This window comes from Leucoraja erinacea, chromosome 11 (genome assembly GCF_028641065.1).
Source record: "Leucoraja erinacea ecotype New England chromosome 11, Leri_hhj_1, whole genome shotgun sequence".
Taxonomy (NCBI): domain Eukaryota; kingdom Metazoa; phylum Chordata; class Chondrichthyes; order Rajiformes; family Rajidae; genus Leucoraja; species Leucoraja erinaceus.
The window spans coordinates 7752285-7775942 of record NC_073387.1 but is presented as its reverse complement, the minus strand read 5'-3'; the positions used below and the strand labels follow the sequence as shown (position 1 = coordinate 7775942).

At 43.7% G+C, this 23658-nt stretch overlaps 1 protein-coding gene across 1 annotated transcript in view; it reads right to left on the bottom strand.

Annotated features, from left to right (window-relative positions):
• Positions 1 to 23658, bottom strand: part of LOC129701436 (dedicator of cytokinesis protein 2-like) — a 671641-nt gene that overhangs the window by 460506 nt on the left and 187477 nt on the right. The window contains exons 24-25 of the mRNA XM_055642616.1: positions 22887 to 22957; positions 17577 to 17683 (exon numbers count right to left, since the gene is read on the bottom strand). Coding sequence (XP_055498591.1) covers positions 17577 to 17683; positions 22887 to 22957 — 178 coding nt within the window. The remainder of the gene's footprint in view (positions 1 to 17576; positions 17684 to 22886; positions 22958 to 23658) is intronic.

Below are 23658 nucleotides of genomic sequence, written 5' to 3'. Positions count from 1 at the left end.
AGTGGTGAGTCTCTGGAACTCTCTGCCGCAGAGGGTAGTCGAGGCCAGTTCATTGGCTATATTGAAGAGGGAGTTAGATGTGGCCCTTGTGGCTAAGGGGATCAGAGGGTATGGAGAGAAGGCAGGTACGGGATGCTGAGTTGGATGATCAGCCATGATCATATTGAATGGCGGTGCAGGCACGAAGGGCCAAATGGCCTACTCCTGCACCTAATTTCTATGTTTCTATGTTTCTATTTCCTCAACATCGCTTGATCTGACATGCACTACACCAACTGAGTGCTGATGTTTGGTTGATCACCAGGCAAGAGTGAGATCAGGGGAAAAGAAAGCTTTCTAGACACTGAGGTTGCATGCAGGTTTTTCTCTCAGACCTTGGTGTGGTGGCCTGCAACTGAAGTCTCATGGGACATTTGATACCTGGAAATGTGTGTGAAGTGTTGAAGACCATAGGAGATACCAGATCCTAACCTGCACAGGGTGGAGTTGGAAGCAACCTTTTCCAGCATGGAAGTGACCAGGTGTAATACTACACCTGCAAAATAAACCACTATACAATATCTTAGTTATAGTTGGGCATGGCGTGGTAAGGCCACATTTGGAATATTGTGTTCGGGTTTGGTCATCCCATATGTGTAGACTTACGAGGTTGGGCAAGCAGGACCATGGAGCGCAGGAGGCTGAGGGTTAATCTTGTAGAAGTTTAGGAGATCATGGCAGGAATGGATAGGGTGAATGTGTAGTCTTTTGCCTGGACAAGGAGAATCAAGAACCATATATGTTTTTGAGAGGGGAAAGGTTCAATAGGAACCTGAGGGGCAACTATTTCACACAGAAGGGGGTGGTATATTGAACGAACTGCTGGAGGAGGTTTTTGAGTTATGTACGAATAACACCATTTAAAATACATCTGGATGGGTGGATGAATAGGAAAGGACTAGAGGGATATGGGCACAAAATCAGCAGTTATATCTCCGATCTTACAGATCTAAGAATCTAGATGATCTTAATATGCTCCTTGACTGTCGTTCGTAATGATGTTTTTCTCGTGGACTCACACTGCCTCCAAAGTCAAAGTAGCTTCCAGCCAACAATCAGCCTATCAGGGAACCTCCTTGCCTAAGATCATCTGTTGCCAGCCCTGAATGTCTTTTTTTTTAATCCTCTCACATCCATTTTCTCTCCTCCTCGATAATCAGTCTGAAGAAGGGTCACACCCTGCACAGTCACCCATCCATTTTCTGCAAAGATACTGCCTGACCCGCTGAGTTACTCCAGCACTTTGTGCCTATCTTTGGTATAAACCAGCGTCTGCAGTCCCTTTTTATTACTTCTTTAGATGAGGTGTGGGGCATGCAGGACAAGCCATTCAGCTGGTAATTGCCAAGTTGATAATTAGCATAGTGTCAGATTAGTTTCAGTTTAGCGATGCAGTGCAGAAACAGGCCCTTCGGCCCACTGAGTCCACACTGACCAGCGATCTCCAACATTAACACTACCCCACACACAATTAAGGACATTTTTTACATTTTTATGCAATTATACCAAGCCTTCAAGACATATAAAACTGTACGTCTTTGGAGTGCGGGAAATCGAGGGAAAAAACCCATGCAGGTCATGGGGAGAATGTACAAATTCTGTACAGACAAGCACCCATGGTCAGGATTGAACTCGGGTCTCTTGCGCTGGAAGGCAGTAGCTCTACTGCTACGCCACACTGCCGCCCTGTTACTTAGCTCATCACAGTGTCATTTGGCAAGATTGGTCACAAATTAACTTTCCACCAGGACTGATGTCACGAAACGCTCCTGGTAATATTTCACCTCCGCATTACATTCCCAGTGAAATTGCTCGACCTCAAGACGTACTAAATACGTATGTTCAACGTATGATTTACAGAAGAAGCTAACGGTCACCGAGAGTGTCCAAAGACAATGCTACATGGTTCAGTTTTACAGCTAATGTGTTGTGTGTGTCTGGTTTCATTTCTGGGTGTCAGCGTCTAGTATATAAAGATTAATGATAAGCTGAAAATTAAACCCCAGGTCCATGAATTTGAAAGCTTTCCTAGCAGGCTTGCACTTCCAATTTTCTGTGCTTAGAGAAGAATGACTTTCTTTGCAGAAGCTTCTGAAATGAGAAATGTTGATGGTACCCAGATTGGGAACCTTATTATTATCCTCCATTCTCTAGTTGTCGTTTACCCCAGGAGAACTGCTCTAAGCAACTGAAAGCTACTCTGTCAGAACTGATTGCTCTTCAGAGACAACTGAAATATAACTTAAAAATAGTATGATGTTTTGCTATTCAACTGGATGTCTGTTTTATTGAAGCCATCAGAGGTCAGATAATATGGCCCTTTGTGCTAATAAACAGGCCATTCAGCTCAACTACTCTTTATGAGTGTAGTCTCCTTAGAATTCTCATACCTTATCAATGCCTTTTGGCATCTCTTTCTATGTCCTTTCCTTTCTGCATGTCAGTTGTGACTCACTTTGTAAGCTCTGACTCAGAGGGTCATAAGCGCTGCTTGAGTAACGTATGTTTAAAAAACAAAGCTGGCATTTGGTTGCAGTGCAGAGGGAGTTAAAACACAGAACATAAAACAGTAGCACTATAACAGGCCCTACGGCCTACAATGTATGTGATGAACATGATGCCATGACCAACTCTTTTCTATCTGCACATAATCCATACCCCTCAGCAAACCTTTCTTCTATTCTGCTCTTTTTAAATCTATTGTGTTTCTCATTGTCCTCCCTATGTTGATATCAGTCCTAACCTTGAAACTTGCTTTGCTGTGATCACTGTAACTAAGAGACGCTTCCCATATCTGTTCTGCTTCATTACCCATCACTAGATCCAGCAGTGCCTCTTTTCTTGCTAAACATCCATGGCATTGATTAAATCCTGTAAGCTCTATAAAAGCCCAATTCCCATTTCTTTGTTTGCCATTCACACCTCAACTTTATTTCAATAAATTACACTTCAACAACTATCAGTGAGAGGGTCAAAGTTATAATTCAGAAAACATAAACTCAAATCCAACTATGGTAAATTGTGAATTTGAATAGTTTCCAAAGACTATTATGGATAAGTATGTCGCCATAAGAGTTGGATTGTCCCGAAACACTAATAACTGTGACACCTTAAGTGAACAAAACCTATGTTGTTCACCCAGACCGACCCATCTGTGACTCCAGTTCCCCAACAGTGTGCTTGACATTTAACTGTCTATAAACTCGACATACCCAGTTGTATTAACTCAGTATAAAAATCAAAATAATTGATGGAGACGAGCTTATATATGGGAGTTCTGCGACAATGAGTGTTTCCATTAGGCAAATGGGATATTACGGGATTGATAAATCACACAATTTGTATTACGCAGGCCAAATTGGGTAAAGCACAATTTTGATCAGCAACTAAACAACCACTAGGAAGATACTTTGGAAGTTGACAAGTGGATCCAACCATAGTAGATTGTAGAAATCGGGAAATACATGAACCAGCAGATAAGGACATTTGCCTGCCACGCTTTGTCCTGCCTCTCCACTCTCCCAGCTTTCTTTCCACCACTCCTACAATCAGCCTGAAGAAGGGTTCCAACCCAAACTATCACCTATCCATGTGTTCCAGAGTCGCTGCCTGACCCGCTGAGTTCCTGCAGCACTTTGTGTCCTTTCATGGTTCTATGAAAGTAGATTATGGTTCTACAACATTGCAGCAAAACTGTCCATCGTAGCAGAACTATCTGTAATGTCTTCCCAGGGCAATCTTGAAGGACATTTTTTTTTTAAACTGCAGACATTAGTAATCTGAAATAAAAATTCTAGAAACGGTCAACATGTCAAGTAGCACTGTGAAATGAGAAATGGTTTATGTTTCAGGTCTGGGAACCTTTGACAGTAAGCAGATTGAGGGAAAGGGACGACAGAAATGGCTGGCGACCGGAAGGTAGCCGGTTCAAATCCCGCTTGGAGTGCATACTGTCGTTGTGTCCTTGGGCAAGACACTTCACCCACCTTTGCCTGTAATGGAATGTTACGGCGGCAGGCGCGGGCACACCGCGACGCCCTGTGTCTCCCTTTCAAGGGAGATGCTAAAAATGCATTTCGTTGTCTCTGTACTGTACACTGACAATGACAATAAATTGAATCATTTCATTTCAATCATTTCATTTCATATCTTAGCATTGGCCTTGCACCAATATCCAAACCTCCTGAGTGAAACTTCTGTGGAAAGTTTGGAACCTATAGCTTTATTATAAAATGTCAATGAATGTGGAATAAATTGGTGCATTCATTATTGCGATGAGGTCATTATGCTGTTGTGCTGGAATCTGATCAGGAAGTAACAAAGGTGCCAGATTGAATGGCCTGAGGTCTCGTGCACAAAGCCCCGATACTGTCCAATAAATAGCTGGGAGTGCGTATGAACTGCCCAGAGGACACAACTGGCATCATGAATCAACGACATTCAATTATTTCTGAAAGCTGTGCAACCCTGACTTGGAATATTGCAGATTAGCTTCAACAGATCGTATTTTATATTCTGTTCCATATGTTCACAAAGTGAAACATTAAACAAAGCTTTCTGGCCTCCTTCAAGGATTATGTAATAACCATTTAACTACCTAGTTAGACACAAAATGCTGGAGTAACTCAGCGGGACAGACAGCTTCTCTGGATAGAAGGAATGGGTGACATTTCAGGTCGAGACACTTCTTCAGTCTGGAGTCTGAAGAAGGGTTTCAACCCAAAATGTCACCCATTCCTTCTCTCCAGAGATGCTTCTTCAGTCTGAAGTCTGAAGAAAGGTTTCGACCTGAAATGTCACTCATTCCTTCTCTCCAAAGATGCTGCCTGTCCCACTGAGATACACTTGTATTTTACGCCTATCTTCGGTGTAAACCAGCATCTAGAGTTATAGAGTCATAGAGAGTCATGGAGTGATACAGTGTGGAAACAGGCCCATTGACCCAACTCGCCCACACCGCCCAACATTGTCCCAGTTACCCTAGTCCCATTGCCTGCGCTTGGTCCATAACCCTCCAAACCTGTCCTATCCATGTACCTGTCCAACTGTTTCTTAAACGATGGGATAGTCCCAGCCTCAACTACCCCTCTGGCAGCTTGTTCCATACACCCATCACCCTCTGTGTGAAAAAGTTACCACTCGGATCCCTATTAAATCGTTTCCCCTTCACATTGAACCTATGTCCTTTGGTCCTTGATTCCCTACTCTGGGTAAAAGACTCTGTGCATCTACCCGATCTATTCCTCTCATGATTTTGTACACCTCCATAAGATCTCCCCTCATCCTCCTATGCTCCAGCCTACTCAACCCCTCCCTATGGCTCACACCCTCTAGTCCTGGCACCATCCTTGTCAAAAACATCCTCATGCAGTTCCTTCCTACATATTTCGTCTGAGCTATTGATGTATTTTTATGTGAAGTATTTGGAGCAACCAATGTTTCGCCGTTGATCGAAAGGCAGCAAACTCCACCCTGCCACCTCTTTATTTCGGTCCATTGGGAAGTATATTCATGCTGATTGCACAGAAGTCAAATGTTTCATCAGGTTTCCCGCCACCTTTCACTCAACTCTCATTTTCACAATGTCTATATTTGACTCTCCCATTCCATTACTGAAATTCTACATCTACATTTTAAGGCAGATGTTGGCATCCAATGTCCACTGCAACCTTATGGAGTTTTCTAATTACTCCCTGCCTCTATCTTGCTGCCATGTTTGCTTCTTCCGGGGACTCCAATCCATTCTGTGTTTCCACAACATTATTGAATCTATTCAGATGACATTACCTTGTCCATTGATATATCTTTCTTTCTCCTCATCCATAATGCACAGGGCTCTCAGCCATGTCTCTGCTATGTGTTGCATCATTGCTCTCACACTCACCCAGATCCTCATCTTCCACCCCACCTACCTCTGGAATTTCTGCCAGGAGTTCAACGCCAACAGCAGCCCAATATTTTCACTTTGTTCTATTTGCTCCTCCATCAGACACTGCCTGACATCACCCAACCTTTACAAACCTCTCAGCCAACACCACACTAACCTGCGTCAAATATTTCATTCTGTGCACCACCATATTCCTTCACTTTTGTTCTGTCCTCCCCAAAAACCCTCTTTCTCAGCAACTTTAAGTTTACATTATTCCTAACTTTTCCAAGTTAGGAAAAAAAGTCTTAAGTGTCCTGCTGAGTATTTCTAACATTTTCTGCTTTAATTCTGGATGATCATCTATGTGATTAGATGTGGGACTAGTGGGAAGAAGGACTACATTTTTAATACATTAATACATTTTAGCTGTCTTCCATAGTACATGAATGATGCCGTATTGTTGAAATGTAGCCCCTGACTCTGTGCACGAGGCGAGGTGGGACACTTTAAATGTTGCAAGGTCTCCCAAACAGGATGTTTCATTGGTATTGATAGAAAAATAAATACTTGGCAAGGCATGATTAATCTTCTGGAGAGGGCAGATGAGTTCTGGGTTACGATCTCATCCAAAATAACAGTCCAGGTCTCATGATTGCATTGGAATATAGTCCAGGTTATATGCTTCAAGTTCTGCGACAGGTTTCAAGATTTGATCATGATTACAATGATAAACGGAGACAGAAATGGTCAAAACTGGACAATTGTGCAGTTGAGACTTGGCTTCATCACTGGCACAATGCTGCCAGCTTTGGAAACTATCAACGCTGCTTTAACAGGTCCACAAAATTGCAAGGTGCATGCCCATGTGCAGTGTATCACTCCGTGAGAAATGCAACTCAAAGATTAATGCACCTCATTAGTGTCATTCCCATGGCTGGTGATTAAAATCAATTGCCAAAAAATTAAGAGTGTTGTGAATCTGGCACATTGATCTTTCCAGCCTGCCTCTTCTACCACTGATGAGAATCCGCACTGTGAGTAGAGTCCAACAGTTTTTCAGTTTCCTCCTTGCTCAATGATTAGAGGACATAGCTTTAAAGAGAGAGGGCCAAAGTTTACACAGTGAGTGGCGATGCCTGGAATGCATAGGCAGAGGTGTTACTGGAGGAAGATACAATAGCAGCATTTAAGAGGCTATCAAATAGGCACATGGATATGCAAGGAGCGGATGGATATGGATCATGTGCAGGCAGAGGAGATTTAACAGGCCATCATGTATGGCACAGACATTGTGGGCTGAAGGGCCAGTTACTGTGCTGTACTGTTCCACCTTCTACACAAACTCAAATATATGTGGGTAAGAGGAATTGTTGGACAATTTTATCTGTGGTGTCAGAGTAATGAGACCAATGCTTAGTTAACATTTATTAATGGCAAATGGTCTTTCAGTTTATTCAAATGTTATATGAATAACTGAGATGCGAACAATGCTGGCAAGCAATGTTTTCCTTAATACACGAGTATCGATAGGTCTTCTTCTGGGACTACATGGATATTTAAAATAATTGTGAAAATAACAGTCAGAGTATTAGACATGGAAATTGACCCTTCAGCTCATCATCGTGAGCACCTAGCACCCAATTTTCATATTATTTCATAAATCAATTTTATTCTCCTGTATTTCCATCAACTGCCCCCAGATTCTACTCCTCATTGACACACCACGTGATTACCAATGGTCAATTAAATTACCAACCTGCACACTTCTGGGGTGTTGGGGTGGAACAAGGGTGTAGCTAGTAGAGCCACTGCCTCACAGCACCAGTGATCCAGGTCCTCCATGTCAAGTTTGCATATTCTCACTCTGAATGTGTGAGTTTCCAACCCACATCCCAAAGACATATGAATCGGTAGATCAGGCTGCCTAATCAGCATAATCAAGGACCAGTTTCATCCTGGTCATTCCCTCTACTCCCCTCTCACAGGAAGGCAGATTATTATCTAAATGGTGTCAAGTTGGGAAAAGGGGGTCCTTGTTCATCAGTCAATGAAAGTAAGCATGCAGGTACAGCAGGCAGTGAAGAAAGCGAATGGCATCTTGGCCTTCATAATAAAAGTAGTTAAGTATAGGAGCAAAGAGGTCCTTCTGTGGTTGACAGGGCCCTGGTGAGAACACACCTGGAATATTGTGTGCAGTTTTGGCCACCTTATTTGAGGAAGGACATTATTGCTATTGAGGGAGTGCAGCGTAGGTTTACAAGGTTAATTCCCGGTATGGCGGGATTGTCATATGCTGAGAGAATGGAGCGGCAGGGCTTGTATACTCTGGAGTTTAGAAGGATGAGAGGGTTTCTTATTGAAACATATAAGATTATTAAGGGTTTGGACATGCTAGAGGCAGGAAACGTGTTCCCGATGTTGGGGGAGTCCAGAACCAGGGGCCACTGTTTAAGACTAAGGGGTAAGCCATTTAGAATGGAGACGAGGAAACACTTTTTCACACAGAGAGTTCTGAGTGTGGAATTCTCTGCCTCAGAGGCCGGTTCTCTGGATACTTTCAAGAGAGAGCTAAATAGGGGTCTTAAAGATAGTGGAGTCAGGGGATATGGGGAGAAGGCAGGAACAGGGTACTGATTGGGGATGATCAGCCATGATCACGTTGAATGGCAGTGCTGGCTCGAAGGGCCGAATGACCTACTTTTGCGCCTATTGTCTATTGTCTCTCACAGTGGGCAAGAGGTACAGAAGTCTGAAAATACACACCTCCTGATTCAGGGATAATTTCTTCCCAGCTGTTATCAGAAAACTGAACTGTCCTCTCACCAGCCAGAGTGAACTCCTGACTTCCCACCTGCCTCATTGTAGACCTTTGAACTCCCTTTAATCGGACTTTATCTAGCACTAAATATTGTATCCTTTATCTGTGTACTGTGAATGACTTGACTGTTATTGTGTATAGAATTATCTTTGACTGAATCACATGCAATAAAAATGTTGTCACTGCACTTCGGTACACATGACAACAATAAATTAATCTAAAAGCTGGCTACTGTAAATTGCCTCCAGTGTGTAGGTGCATGAAAGGATGTTGGGGGAGTTGAGGGGAGTGCGTGGAGCACAGATTCAGTGGGCTAAAAGAGCTGTTTCTGTGGCCAGAGGATATGATCACAGGGATGTAAAGCAAATTCCAACCAGATAGTATCCGACGTCAGGGTTGATGACAGGTTGCTGGAGCTGTCTGGCAGCAGCTCTGCTAACTATACACTGTGTCGCTCCAACAGATTTTGACTGGAGACCAGAATTCCACATAGGACAATGGGGTTCCTCCAGCTGAGAACTTCAGTCAGCTAGAGCAGCCTCTTCATAACAATCCAACAGCTTCATGGTCACAACTGATTTATTTCTAGTTTTACTTTTTCTTATTTTTTGACTGCCATTTTCTCTGGATAATTGGTCACTGTTCAACTTCAATATTAACTGCTTCTATTTAGTACTACAGGTGCACAACCTTTTATCCGAAGATCCAAATAACGAAAACCTCCGAATAGCGACATTTTTTCGGTCCTTGAAGAAAGGTCCTTGAAAACATTCACCGAGGGCGGCCCGCAGAGGTGACAGTGGAACCTCCGGTCGGTCCTCGAAGAAAGGGGAACTAAATCCCCATTCATAAAAGAGAAGGTGAGGGTATATTGCGCGGGAGGGTTAATAATTGACAATCTGCTGCTGCCTGCCCGCTGAGTTAAAAAGTTCCCACGGTAGACTCACGATACACAGTGTATCGTGAGTGCGTGGGAACTTTTTAACTCAGCATGCAGGCAGCAGTAGATTGTCGCTCCCTTCAGTTTCACCCCACCTACACCCCTCTGCTTCCCGGCCATGTGTGTGACCCCTTCCCTCCCCTCTCCAGCTCCCCGCTCATTGCACCGGCGCGGGGGCTTTGTACTGTCTTCACGTCGCGATGCTAGCAGCACAGTGCCAGTCACCGGAGACGTCAGGACCAACGGAACACCGACCCCCAGGCCCACTGCAAGCACGGAGATCCCAGATCAGCAACTCCAGCCCAGCCCCGTTCCAACTCCAGAGGAACACGCTCCCCGTATGGGCAGAAGCTGATGGTGTGCAAGGGGTACGTCTTGATCTTGGGGTCGCGCAGCTCGGGCTGTGGGCGAACTGCCACTTGTCGCTATAGCGGCCCATCGGGGAGCGGATTCCTCTAGAGTTGGAGGGGGAGGGGGGTATTGTGCTGTTTGATCGCCCCTTACTATTCCAGGGACAGGGAGACAGGACGTTCACCGAGGGCGGCCCACAGAGGTGACAGCGGAACCTCCGGTCGGTCCTCGAAGAAAGGAGAACTAAATCCCCATCCATAAAAGAGAAGGTGAGGGTATATTGCGCGGGAGGGTTAATAATTGACAATATGCTGCTACCTGCCCGCTGAGTTAAAAAGTTCCCACGGTAGACTCACGATACACAGTGTATCGTGAGTCTTGCGTGGGAACTTTTTAACTCAGCGTGCAGGCAGCAGCAGATTGTCGCTCCCTTCAGTTTCACCCCACCTACACCCCTCTGCTCCCCGGCCATGTGTGTGACCCCATCCCTCCCCTCTCCAGCTCCCCGCTCATTGCACCGGCGCTGGGGCTTTGTACTGTCTTCACGTCGGCGATGGCAGAAGGCCAGTGCAGTCACCAGAGACGTCAGGACCAATTGGACGTCGACCACCAGGCCCACCGCAAGCACGGAGATCCCAGAGACCCACAGCCAACAGCAGCCCGGCCCAGCCCCGCTCCAACTACAGAGGAACCTGGGTTGCGGATGACGGGGCGCAGCTCGGGGCGTCGTAGGGGCCCATCGGGGATGGGGTTGCTGTTGGTCCTGACGTCTCCAGCCACCTGCTATCCTCCAGGAACTGTACCGCCCTTCCAGGATAGTGGGGTTGTTTGCAGTTGCAGAGGGAGGGGGCAAGGGCGGTACAGTTCCCAGTCTCAACTCCAGTCCAGGGGGTGGCCGGAGACGTCAGGACCAACGGGACAGCGACCCCCAGGCCCACTGCAAGCACGGAGATCCCAGAGACCCACAGCCAGCAGCAACTCCAGCCCAGCCCCGCTCCAACTCCAGAGGAACACGTAGGGGCAGAAGCTGATGGTGTGCAAGGTGTTCTTGGGGTGGCGCAGCTCGGGCTGTGGGCAAACTGCCACTTGTCGCCGTAGTGGCCCATTGGGGAGCGGATTCCTCTGGAGTTGGAGGGGGAGGGGGGTATTGTGCTGTTTGATCGCCCTCTGCTATCCCAGGGACAGGGAGACACAGCGGCTTTTTAGACTGGTGGGCAATCACTTCCAAAGTTCTGCCCACACAGTCAGTACACCTCTCCTACACTGCATTTCATACAAACATTTCTTCTGCAAGAAAAAACGACATTGAAGACTCAAACTCGCGACCGAGTAACTGCCGGGATCAAGGCGCAAACTCGCGACCTTGTGGCTATGAGCCGAACACTCTACCACTAAGCCAGCCATTAAAATCTACGCAAAAAAATTTCCATTCCGAAGACCGACAAATTCTGAATTACGAAAAGTGTCTGGTCCCAAGGCTTTCGGATAAAAGGTTGTGCACCTGTACATACATATTGGGAAATAACACCAATCAATTTTCAAGTGATAGAGCAGCATTAACACAGTCATGGAGTAATATAGTCATACAGCCTTGAAACAACTCAAAGGCAAACATCTATACTCCAGGAGTGCAAGATCACTTCCAAGATGGTGCCCAACCTAGGCGACTATTTGCATGCCAGCCACAGAAGTAGATCTGCAATCACATATTACAATCACTCCACATTCTTACATCACTATTCCTACAGCAACATTTCTTACTTTCACTGTGGTATCTATACACTGTATGTGGATCGATTGTAATAATGTATTGTCTTTCTGCTGACTGGTTAGCACATAACAAAAGCTTTTCACTGTACCTCGGTACACGAGACAACAAATTAAATTAAGACTGAACCCAAACTAAAACTCGACGCATTTGCTTGCATTTGACCCAAATCCTTCTAAACCTTTCTATCCATGTTCCTATTGAAATGTCTTTTAAATGTTATTATGCTTGCATCAACCATTTTCTCTGGCAGCTTGTTCCATGTATAAACCACATTCTCTGTGAAAAACTTGCACCTTAGGTTCCAATTAAATCTTTACCCTCTCATCCTAATTCCTTCCCTTCCAACCTGATTAATGAGCTGTTGATGAGGCAGTGAAACAGATCAAACTAATAGGAATAAATTTGTGCTTTGGAGCATTTGATTTAGGTGCAGGAATAGGTCCCTGGACCCTGTTTAACACTTCACCAGATCAAGACTGATCTGAATGTAACTTCAACTCCACATTCCAATCTACCAATTGTAATCTTTTCACCCATCATTTATCAATAATCTATCTGCCTCTCCCTTAAAGCACGTCTGCACCAACCAGCATTTGAGAATGAGGGCTTCAATTACTCATGACCCTCAGAAAGAAAATGTCATCTGATCTCCATTTTAAGTTGATCCCTTTGGATTCCCCACTTGAGGTAACATCCATCCCAACGAGTCTTCTCTAACTCTTGCAGCAGTTGCAAATTGAGCTTGTCTAGCCTTTCACACATACGACAATCCACACTTGCCGGTTAAAAGGCCACAAAGTGCTGGATTAACTCAGCGGGTCAGGCTGCATCTCTGGAGAACATGGATAGGTGACATTTTGGGTCAGGACCCTTCTTCCAACAGTCTGAAGAAGGGTCTCAACATGAAACATCATCTATCCATGTTACGCAGAGATGCAACCAGACTAGCTGAGTTACTCCAGTACTATATGTTCTTTTGTGTATACAAGCATCTGCAGTTCCAGGGTTTCACATTTTATGGAGATTAGTCTCTGAACCGTTTTCATAGTAAATACTATGAAATCCTATCTTAAATAGAGGGACCAATACTGTGCAAACTATCACACATGTGGTCTTGTCAATCCCCTAGATATCCCTTTGTCTGTATTCAGCCTCACTGGCAAGAAACAATAATATTCCGTTAGCTTTACAAATTACTTGCCGTCCCTGCTTTCACAATTGCAGATCGTTGATTGCATTGAAAGTGATGGTCAAATTGGAAACAGCCTTATTTTTATTCTGTGAGTGCCATTGTGTTATTACTCTGTCATGCCAATTCACAAGCACAGGGAGAGAGCAAGAGAAAATATTATAACTTGAATTATCCATGGCAAACTTTCACGCACCACATTATTTTCTTGCGTCGCATCATACTGAGCTATGACTCCACGGGGTGAATGCAACATCTGCCTGGCTTAACTCTGGGTGCACCATGACAATTTCTGAAACTGCCTTGCTAATGTCTGGCCAAGGTTTATCCCCATGGACCTAAAAATGACTGGGGAGGGATGATGAAAATTCTTGTGATGCTGTCCATTTTATAAAGTCCGGCTGGAATCTCTATCCTGAAAGATCTTTTATTTTTTTTCCTTTGTAACCACATTGACTCCCACACTGAAGCTGTTACCACACTGCTTTTGAAATCTGTGCCCAAGTTCATTACTGTAGGCACATTGGGAGTTCTCAGTGCTCAGCAATCCCATTGTTCTGGCCAAAAAATTAACTGTGAACCAAATATTCCTGCCTCCACTTGCTGTATTGCTCCCCCATCTGCCCTGCTGTTCAAAACGGATTAATTTGCTCTTAATTATGGCTAGACTTGGTATGATGTGTTCCAGCTGGAAAATAAAAAACTGAGCTAGCCCGAACTCATCTGTTGGACTGATATAAGATTGTATTTGGCCCTCCAGTAAGCAAATAAACCCCACCTCTGGTCTCGGTAAGAACATGTTCTCAACAAGTGTTGGTTTTAGTAAGTAGCACTGTCTATAAAACCAATAATCAGCTGACAATGAAGTCTTTACAAGTTGCAACTGTTTATGACATTCATGGTTGATAAATATCATGTGCAGTAGTGAAGGAAAATCTATGATCAGTACAGTCAAGTGATTGTCGCACAGTTAATTGAACTATATCATAATATTTTCACTGCTGCCACATTACTATTTTGCTGCAGATGGTTAGAAACAGGACCAAGTCAAATTTATATACCGATAAATAATGGAACTGTAGCTAACAACTACAAGTAAACATTAGCCACAATTAGGGCAGCATCGTACTGAATCCTTAGACATGCATCTATTTTAGTTTAGTTTAAAGAAACAGCGTGGAAACAGGCCCTTCGGCCCCAGTCTGCACCGACCAGCGATTGCTGCACCCTTACACTATCCTACACACAATAGGGATAATTTACATTTATACCAAGCCAATTAATTTACAAACCTGTACATCTTTGGAGTGTAGGAGGAAAACAAAGCCCATTACTGCCTTCACCACCACGCATAATGCACGCCATGCGCGCATCATACGTCGTGACTCGTAAATGATGTCACGTAAATGACGCGCAAATTACGCCCAAGTGGGACAGGCCCTTAAATGTGATAATATTGTGTTTTACTGACAACACCCAACTGGGTGGGATTGTGAGTTTTGTGTGGAAAGCAGAGATCTGAGTAATTTAGACAAGTTGAATGAGACGACAAATAATGTGGATAAAAGCAAAACTAAATCACTTTGATTAAAAAAAAAGCGTAAAAGGCAGAGTAAAACTTAAAAGGCAACAGACTGGGAATACACCAGTCTGCTCCATCATTTGTTAATGATGAATTTATCTCTCCCTCTCAACCCTATTCTCCTGCCTGCTCCCTGCAACCTTTCACACCCTTACACCTTTGAACCTATCATTCTCTGCTTTAAAAATCTGAGATGGAGAAATTTGTTCAGGCACAGATGAACAATGTGTGGAATGCCCTCCCTCATAGGTTGAATAGAGTTGACAAGCACACAGTTAACAGTGGCATGTATCCTTTATCACCGGAACTTCTTTGAATACCTTTCATTCATTTTTTTCTATATCTCTCTACATCACCCTCTATATCTCTCATTCTATATCTCTCGTTTCCCTTTCCCCTGATTCTCGGTCTGAGGAAGGGTCTCGACCTAAAACGTCAACTATTTATTTTCTCCAGAGATGCTGTCTGACCCGCTGAGTTATTCCAGCTTTTTGTGTCTATCTGCAGAGACCAAGCTGAATATTCAGCTTAGCAATGAGGTAGATGGATTTTTTTACACAAAGAGCTTCAAGGGGTATGGGGAGAGAACAGGAAGATGATATGTAAATAAAGAACCATCTGATTGCACTGAACATTGCAGCAGCCTCAAAAGATTGAATGACCTACTCTTGCTCCAGTTTTCTTATACTTGTATCTTACCATTCCAGATTGGTTTTTTTTCTCTCCTCCGTTCTTATTTATTTCCTACTATCTACACCTCCAACAGACTGATCAGCTGCGGTTAAAAAGTCATCACTGTCCCCCTCACTGGTGCCAGTATCACCCGTATCATTGTCTTAAGGAATAGGAGTAGAACTAGGCCATTGGGCCCATCATCCATTCAATCATGGCTGATCTATCCCTCCATCCTAATCCCATTCTCCTGCCTTCTCCCCATAACCTATGACACCTGTAATATGCGGGGATTTGGGTACTTTAGAAATGGCAGGCATCTGTGAAAAAAACTGGGCTTCACTGATAGTGACAATACATTGCAAGGTGCTGGACACCCATGTGACCTAATTTGCTCCAGTAAGTCAGGATCTCTGAAGACCTCTGAAGAAGCCATGGGAAGCTTCTGCCCATGTGACTCACCTGTCGCCACCAAGTCTGGGTTCCTACAGTGGTTTCTGTTAATGTTGCAGTACACTGACGACTAATGCATGTCTGATATTGATTGGGGTAGCTTGATGTTTCTGCTTTGTTTCAGTACCTTCCCGCCAGTATGTGTGATTGGTTAAAGACGGGTTGCCTCACCCAATATGTATTCACTTTGTATCCTGTATACAGAATAGGTGCAATGATTGGTTTGTAGGGATTGCCTCCCCTCTGCACTTCCGCGCCGTTAGTTTTCCCGCCACTGTATAGGGGTATAAAAGGGTGGGCAATTCGTTAGGGCGTGTCGGTTGTCTTTCCTTCTGCAATGTTTATGCGAGGCTGCTGAGGACCCGAGTGAAAGGATCCAAGGCCAGCCCCGCGGTGCTGTATACAAATAAAGAAGGGTTTGGACTCCAGTGTTCGACTTAGTAGTTTTACGAACCAGACTAGGGAGTATTAGATCCAGAATCAACACCAGTACTAATCAATAATCTATCTATATCCACTGACTTGGCCTCTACAGCCTTCCACAGATTCACCACCCTCTGACAAAATAAATTTATCTTCATTGCCTTCCTAAAAGAACGTCCTTCAATTCTGAGGCTATGACCTCTAGTCCTAGACTCTCCCACTAATGGAAACATCTTCTCCACATCCACTCTATCTAAGCCTTTCACTATTCTGTATGTTTCAATGAGGTTCCCCCCTCATTCTTCTAAACCACAGCGAGCACGGGCCATCTTCATCTCAATCCTATCACTGACATCTCCTTTGTTCTCTCCACCTCTCTCTCGGTACAAAGTAGTTAGTTATCGACTTCAGGAAGCCTGGTGGGAGTGCCCCAATCGATATAAATGGTGAGACAATGGAAATGGTTGAGAGCTTCAAGCTCCTCGGTGTTAACTTTACCAATGTTCTGTCATGTACCATTCACATTCCGACAGTCAGGAAGGCACATCACCACCTCTACTTCCCCAGGAGACTGAGGAAATTCAGCATGAATCCAGTAACTCTGATAAACTTGTACAGATGCACCATAGAAGTGATACTGTTTGGTTGCATCAAAGCTTGGTTTGAGACTAGTTCAGCCCAAGAACACAAGAAATAGCAGAGAGATGTAGATGTAGTCGTCCAGTGCATCACACAGACCTGACAACCATTAATTCCACCTACACTTCTCACAGCCTCGGAAAAGCAGCTAACATAATCAAAGACTTGTCCCACTCTGGTTATTTTGTCTTCTGTCAGATGGGAGCAGGGAGGTACAGAAGCTTGAAAGCACACACACCGCCAGACCACCAGATGTGCACTACCAGACTCAGGAAATTTTCTTCTGTGTTATCGGGCTTCTGAACAGCCCTTCCATAAGCTGGCGTAGTGTCTGATTCACCTCAACCCCATTGGACTTTGTCTATGGAAATGATGAGCTACAATGCTGAGCACTCTGGATCTTTGTTCCATCTATTGTACTCGAATTTGACTTGATTGCATGTATGTATGTATGGTACATCTGGTCTGTTTGGATAGCGTGCAAAACAAAACATTTCACTGTACCTCACTACACACGACAATAATAAACCTAAACCAATCCACCTCTTGCACCCGTGTTTAAGAAGGAACTGCAGATGCTGGAGAATCGAAGGTATACAAAAAAGCTGGAGAAACTCAGCGGGTGCAGCAGCATCTATGGAGCAAAGGAAATAGGCAACGTTTCGGGCCAAAACCGGCCCGAAACGTTGCCTATTTTCTTTGCTCCATAGATGCTGCTGCACCCGCTGAGTTTCTCCAGCTTTCTTGTGTACCACCTCTTGCACCCCACATCCTCACCACCCCACACCCCATCCAATGTTCAGTGTTCAGAGTCATTGCGAGTAACTAACCTTTTTTCTTGAAGAGGTCACTGCGCACAATATTAGTCAAGGACTGGATCTTCTGTTTCTGCAGCTTATTCGGTGGAATGCCAGTGTAAAACTCCAACAGGAGCCGACTGCATAGAAAGAGACAAAACAATTATTATCTGCCTTGGCACTCCAGAATATAAGTAAGACCAGAACTGAGGGAATGCTACGATGTCACAGCTGGCTGGCTTAATGCGAAATGGCTGTTCAACTAATAACCAGTGAAATAAAACAATTCCATACTGTGGTAGAATTAGCCCCGATAACCACACACACTTCAGTCTACAGTACCAAGAAATGATAAATAAAAGGCAGGTAGTGGTGTAGGTGTTGCCGCGCTGTTCCAGTGACCCTGGTTTAATCTTAAGCTCTCACGCTGTCTATGTGGAGCTCGCATGTACTTTTACAAGTACCCCCTGTAAGTGTATGGATTTCCTACAGGAATTCTTGCTTAATCTCACATCCCAAAGATGTGGGGGATTGGTAGGTTAATTAGCCCTTGTAAATTGCCCCGAGTGTATAGGTAAGTGGTAGACTTGATTGAGTGAACAACACAGCATCGAAACAGGCCTTTAGACTTAAGATGGACACAAAAAGCTGGAGTAACTCAGCAGGACAGGCAGCATCTCTGGAGAGAAGGAATAGGTGACGTTTCGGGTTGAGACCCTTCTTCAGTCTTTAGACTTTACAGACACAGCACAGAAACAGGACTTTCAGCCGACAGAGTCCGCAGAGACTAGCAATCACCCCATACACAAGCACTATCCTACACACTAGGGAAAATTTACACATTTGCCAAGGTCAATTAACTTACAAACCTGTACATCTTTGGACAGTGGAAGGAAACCGGGTTAAGGCAGCAACTGTACTGCTTCATCACAGTGCTACCTCCTTCGGCCCACCAAGTCCATGTTGGCTATCGGTCACCCGTTCACAGTAGTTGTTTTTATGTTATTCCACTTTCACATCCATTCACTGCATGATGGGGCAATTTACAGAGGCCAATTAACCTACAAAACCCACACATCTTTGGGATGAGGGAGAAAACTGGAGCAACTGAAGAAAACCCATGTGATCATAAGGAGAACAAGCAAACTTCACACATACAGTAACCAAGGAGAGGATCAAAACCAGAACTCTGACACTTTCATGCAGAAGCTCTACTAGCTGCACCACTGTGCTACTCTTATCTGGGGGAATTGACGGGAATGTGAGAGTAACAGCAGACAGACTAAATTAGTGGAGGATGGGATTACTCTATGAAGTAGCACAGACCCAATGGGCTGAATCACCTGCTAATATATAGAAAATAGAATGTGTTATTCATCTTATTACTGCTTACAAGACCTTGATAAATGTAAGGGCAGTGGGAGGGGGGTGAATGCATGGGGGAGAGAGAGAGGGAGGGGGGGGGGGGGGGGGGAAGAAGGGAGGAGAGGGGTGGTGGGGGTCAAAGTTTAAAGGAGATGGGAAGGGCAAGTATTTTTTACATAGCGAATAATGGGCACCTGCAACACACTGCCAGAGTTGGTGCAAGAATCAAGTCAAGTCAAGAGAATTTATTGTCATGCATCCCAGATAGGACAACAACATTCTTGCTTGTTGATCAGATAGGCTAGTGGTGTTTAAAAGGTTTTTAGATAGTCATGTGAATCTGCAAGGAATGGAAGGATATGGATCACGTGCAGGCAGAGGAGATCCACTGGCCATTATGTTCAGCACAGACACGGTGGGCCAAAGGGCCTGTTCCTCTATTGTACTGTTCTACGCTCAAAAGGTTGACTCTTACTTGATGCATTAGGACAGTGAGACATCTAAAATGTGCTGTTTCTTCTGCTTGATTATAAAACTCATCACAAAGTCATTAAGATGATGTATGAATATTCCTGTCTAGTTGATATATTCAGTCCTTGAATAGATTAATAATAAAGAATGAGGGCTGGGTTGGTTATTGCCTGACTTAATAAGTCTGCAAGTACAGCTGATGTTATCAACCTAAAAGAATTGGGAGAGAGCAACTCATTGTGTCTCAGGTAGGAGAATATTCCTCAGTCTTGTCAGATTATAAACATTGCTGGTTTGTTACTCATTGGTTATGCTGGTCATGTCAAATTGCAGCATGGGCTCAGAGCACAGCAGGCAACCCTGTCTGTTTATTAGCGCATAGCTAAACCTGCGGAGAATGCATTTAACTAAATGTAAACTGGCAGTGACAGAGGTCAGGCAGCCTTCACAGTCCACGCTTCACCATCCACATGCTGTGAGCAACCACGGGACTGGAATGAACTTTTTAAACAGGATGGGAAATAAAGGAATGGAACGGTCTGCTGCCTTCTTTGTGCCCCTGTGGTTTGGTCATCAACAAAACATTCAAATCACAGAGAAGACGCAATTGCGCTTCCACCAGAACTCTCTGGAGACATTAACATCCAAATAATTGTTCCTGTTCATCAGCCTCCAAAATGGTGATGAATCCACAATAATATCTTTGAGCAAGAATAGGGCAAAACATCAAACAGGATGACCAGTGTGAGAGGGCAATAGACTAATTCACTGGCACATGCACGACAAACATAATCGGTTAAAATGAAGATACAATCACAGGTATGGTTGCATTAATCAGATTGCTATGGGTTTCATTGTCATACTATAATATAAGGAGGGTTCAGGGAAAATTTGGGAAACTGCCAAAGGAACAGTTCTCCTACACATTTCCAAATGGCGTCCTGTGCTAGAATAATAATAATAATAATGTTTATTTATATAGCACTTTTCAACAAAACCAATATTTGAACCAAAGTGCTTTACAGAGATTGATTAAATTAATTGAACAGATCAAATAGGTTGTGCTTAGACTAAGTATTGGAGACAAGTGTGTGTATGACATTGTCAAGGGTTAATGCTGTACAAGGCCATTAGAATACTGGTAGTCCCCAGCATTATGAAGGTTTGCGTTCCTTGTAAATGGTTTGTATCGCCATTATCTGTAACACGAAGCATTGACGCATTGAGAAATACAAGCAAAAACGTGTTTATTTACTTTTTTTTCCCTCTCACATAAATTCCGTGAGTGTAAATTTTATTCTGAGTCACAATTTTTTGGGTAGTGGTTTGTGAATTCTGCAAGGGAAAATTTATGAACAACCATAATGTGTGGCCACCTGTACAGCAGTTGCATTAAAGAATTACATTTTGTAATATGTTATGTTACATAATCTTATTGCAATGCCTTGTGCTATTTGTAGTGGTTGGCTATATATTAATTCATTTATAGTGTCTGCTCTTTCTTAATGAACATTAAAGAACTTCTGTGTAAGAAGGAACTGCAGATGCTGGTTTAAACCGAAGATAGACAAAAGGTTGGAGTAACTCAGCGGGACAGGCAGCATCTCTGGATAACTTCTGTTTAGTGTTGCTCTGTAAACCTTGAGAGAAAGTTTCCAAGGCACAAAACATTCACACTTGAGGTAATTCTCATGGTATATTTCTATGTTAAGTGCACGTTAAGCATTTATAGCTAATCCAAGGAATGTTTTCAAGACCTTTGACTGATACTACACTTGAGTGTTTCTTTAATTCCCTTTTAAATATTAATTTTGGGCACCATATCTGAGGAAGGATGTGCTGGCTGTAGCGAGGGTGCAGAGAAGGTTTACAAGAATGATTCCAGGAATTAGTGGGTTGACATATGATGAGCGTTTGACGGCACTGGGCCTGGGGGGGGGGGGCCTCATTGAAACTTACCAAATAGTGAAAGGCTTGGATAGAGTGGATGTGGAGAGGATGTTTCCGCTAGTGGGAGAGTCTAGGACTATAGGTCATAGCCTCAGAATTAAAGGACGGTCCTTTAAGGAGATGGAGGAATTTATTCTGTCATAGTGTGGTGAATCTGTGCAATTCTTTGCCAAAGAAGGCCGTGGAGACCAAGTCAGTGGATATTTTTAAGGCAGAGATAGATAGATTCTTGATTAGTACGGGTGTCAAGGGTTATGGGGAGAAGGCAGGAGAATGGGGTTAGAAGGGAGAGATAGATCAGCCATGAGTAAATGCCGTAGTAGTCTTGATGGGTCGAATGGCCAAATCCTGCTCCTATTACTTATGATTTTATATTTGTAGGCTAAAGGCTTGGTATAAATTTATCAATGTAAATTCGCCCCTAGTTTGTGTAGGGTAGTGTTATTGTATAGGGATCGCAGGTCTGTGCGGATTCGGTGGGCCGAACGTCCCGTTTCCGCGCTGTATCTCCAAACAATGAAATATCCTCGTAAAATAAGGTTAAGGTCAATCCTAAAGAATTCCATACATATATTAAAATCAAAAGGATAATTAGAGAGACAGTAGATCCCCTTAATCAACAAGTGGAGTCACAAGAAATAAGTGAATATCAGTGTCAATATAAGCTATGGGTGCCTGTCTGTATGGAGTTTGTACATTCTCCCCTTGACCTCTGCGGTTTTCTCCTAGAATTTAGGTTTCTTCCCACACTCCAAAGGCACACAGGTTTGTCAGTTAATTGGCTTGGTAATAAATGCAAAAAATGCCCCTAGTGTTTGTAGGATAGTGTTAATGTGTGGGGATCACTGGTCGGTGCGGACTCGGTGGGCCGAAGGGCCTGTTTCCATGCTGTATTTTTACTAATTAAACTAAACAATTAACCATGGAGAAGGACATGGAAGCTAGTGAGTTCATGGAAGAGAATAGTGATATGCTGAAGTATATTGACACCACCGAGGTATTGGTGGTCTTAAAGCACATCAAGGTGGATAAATCCACGGGGTATATCCACGGGCATCGTGGGAATCAAGGGATGCAATTGCTGGGGCTCTGGCAGAGTAAATATATGTTTCCTTGTTTGCTACAGATATGATACCAGAAGATAGGAGGATTACTAATGTTGAGTCATTATTTAAGAAAGTTTCCAAGGATGTCGGAGAACTACAGGCTGACAAACCTTACTTCAGGGGTGGGAAAGTTACCAGAAGGAATTCTGAGGGAGATGGTTTATTTATATTTGGAAAGGCAAGGCTTGCTTAAGAATAGTCACTGGGGCTTGGTTCATGGGAGATCATGTTTCAAAACCAAGAGGATGGAGAAGGGCAGGTGGTGGATGTTGTCTATGTCAACCTTCATTGTGAGAAGGATTTTGAGGGGATGTGCATTGTGCACCTCAAATCCTTTTAGCAGTTTCTGTCTCAGACTCGAACTGAACGTCAGAGAGTGGGAGCCTTACAGTCCTGGTGCCCACTACAATATTCAGCAGAGACAGTACCTCTTCAGCAGGTGTTATCTTACCTCAGTAACTTGACGTCAAAGACTGTCTCCACATCATGCAGCACTGATGGTAAATACTTCAAAGAAGCAACCTGGTATCCAAAAAATATATATGAATTAGTGAAGCCTTAAAATCCTACAGTTCAAGCACATCAATTGTCTTCACAGCTTGAGAACTGATGGGCTGACAATAACTTGTGTATTCAAACACTCAGTGTTTCCTCTGCTGTTGAAGCAGTCTTTAAACCTCTGCAGGCTTGTTACAATCCCCATCCAAGGTTACGAATCATCCATGCAGCATTTCCAACATACTCACCATTTTAACGGGTGGGCTGAACGTGTCAGATATTAATTTCTGCTTCTGAATTCCTCTCTGACACCAATTTTAAGTAAACTGAGTTCTACTTCAGTGGAGCCAGATTGTTCCTCATCCCCACCACCATCTTTAGGCTTAGACTGACAGGGACCTGGACTTCCAATTGCCTTCATAACTTATTAATTGCAAACAGGCAACACGGCAGAGTTCCAGCCTGAAACATTGACCATCCCTTTAGCTCCACAGATGGCGAGTAACTGGCCTTTTGTTTTCAACTTTGATATCTGCTAACTCAAGGAATATTTCATCACCTTGCTTTGCTATCTCTTATTGTAGAACATTAAAAATATGCTTGTTGAGTGAGGGAGTTTGAAATGTGATATAATGGGGGTATGAAAATAATTTTATTTTTTACTTCTTGGTTCTTCCTTTTATTTTCCCCATCCTTCCTTATTTCTTTCATTTCTGCCACTCATT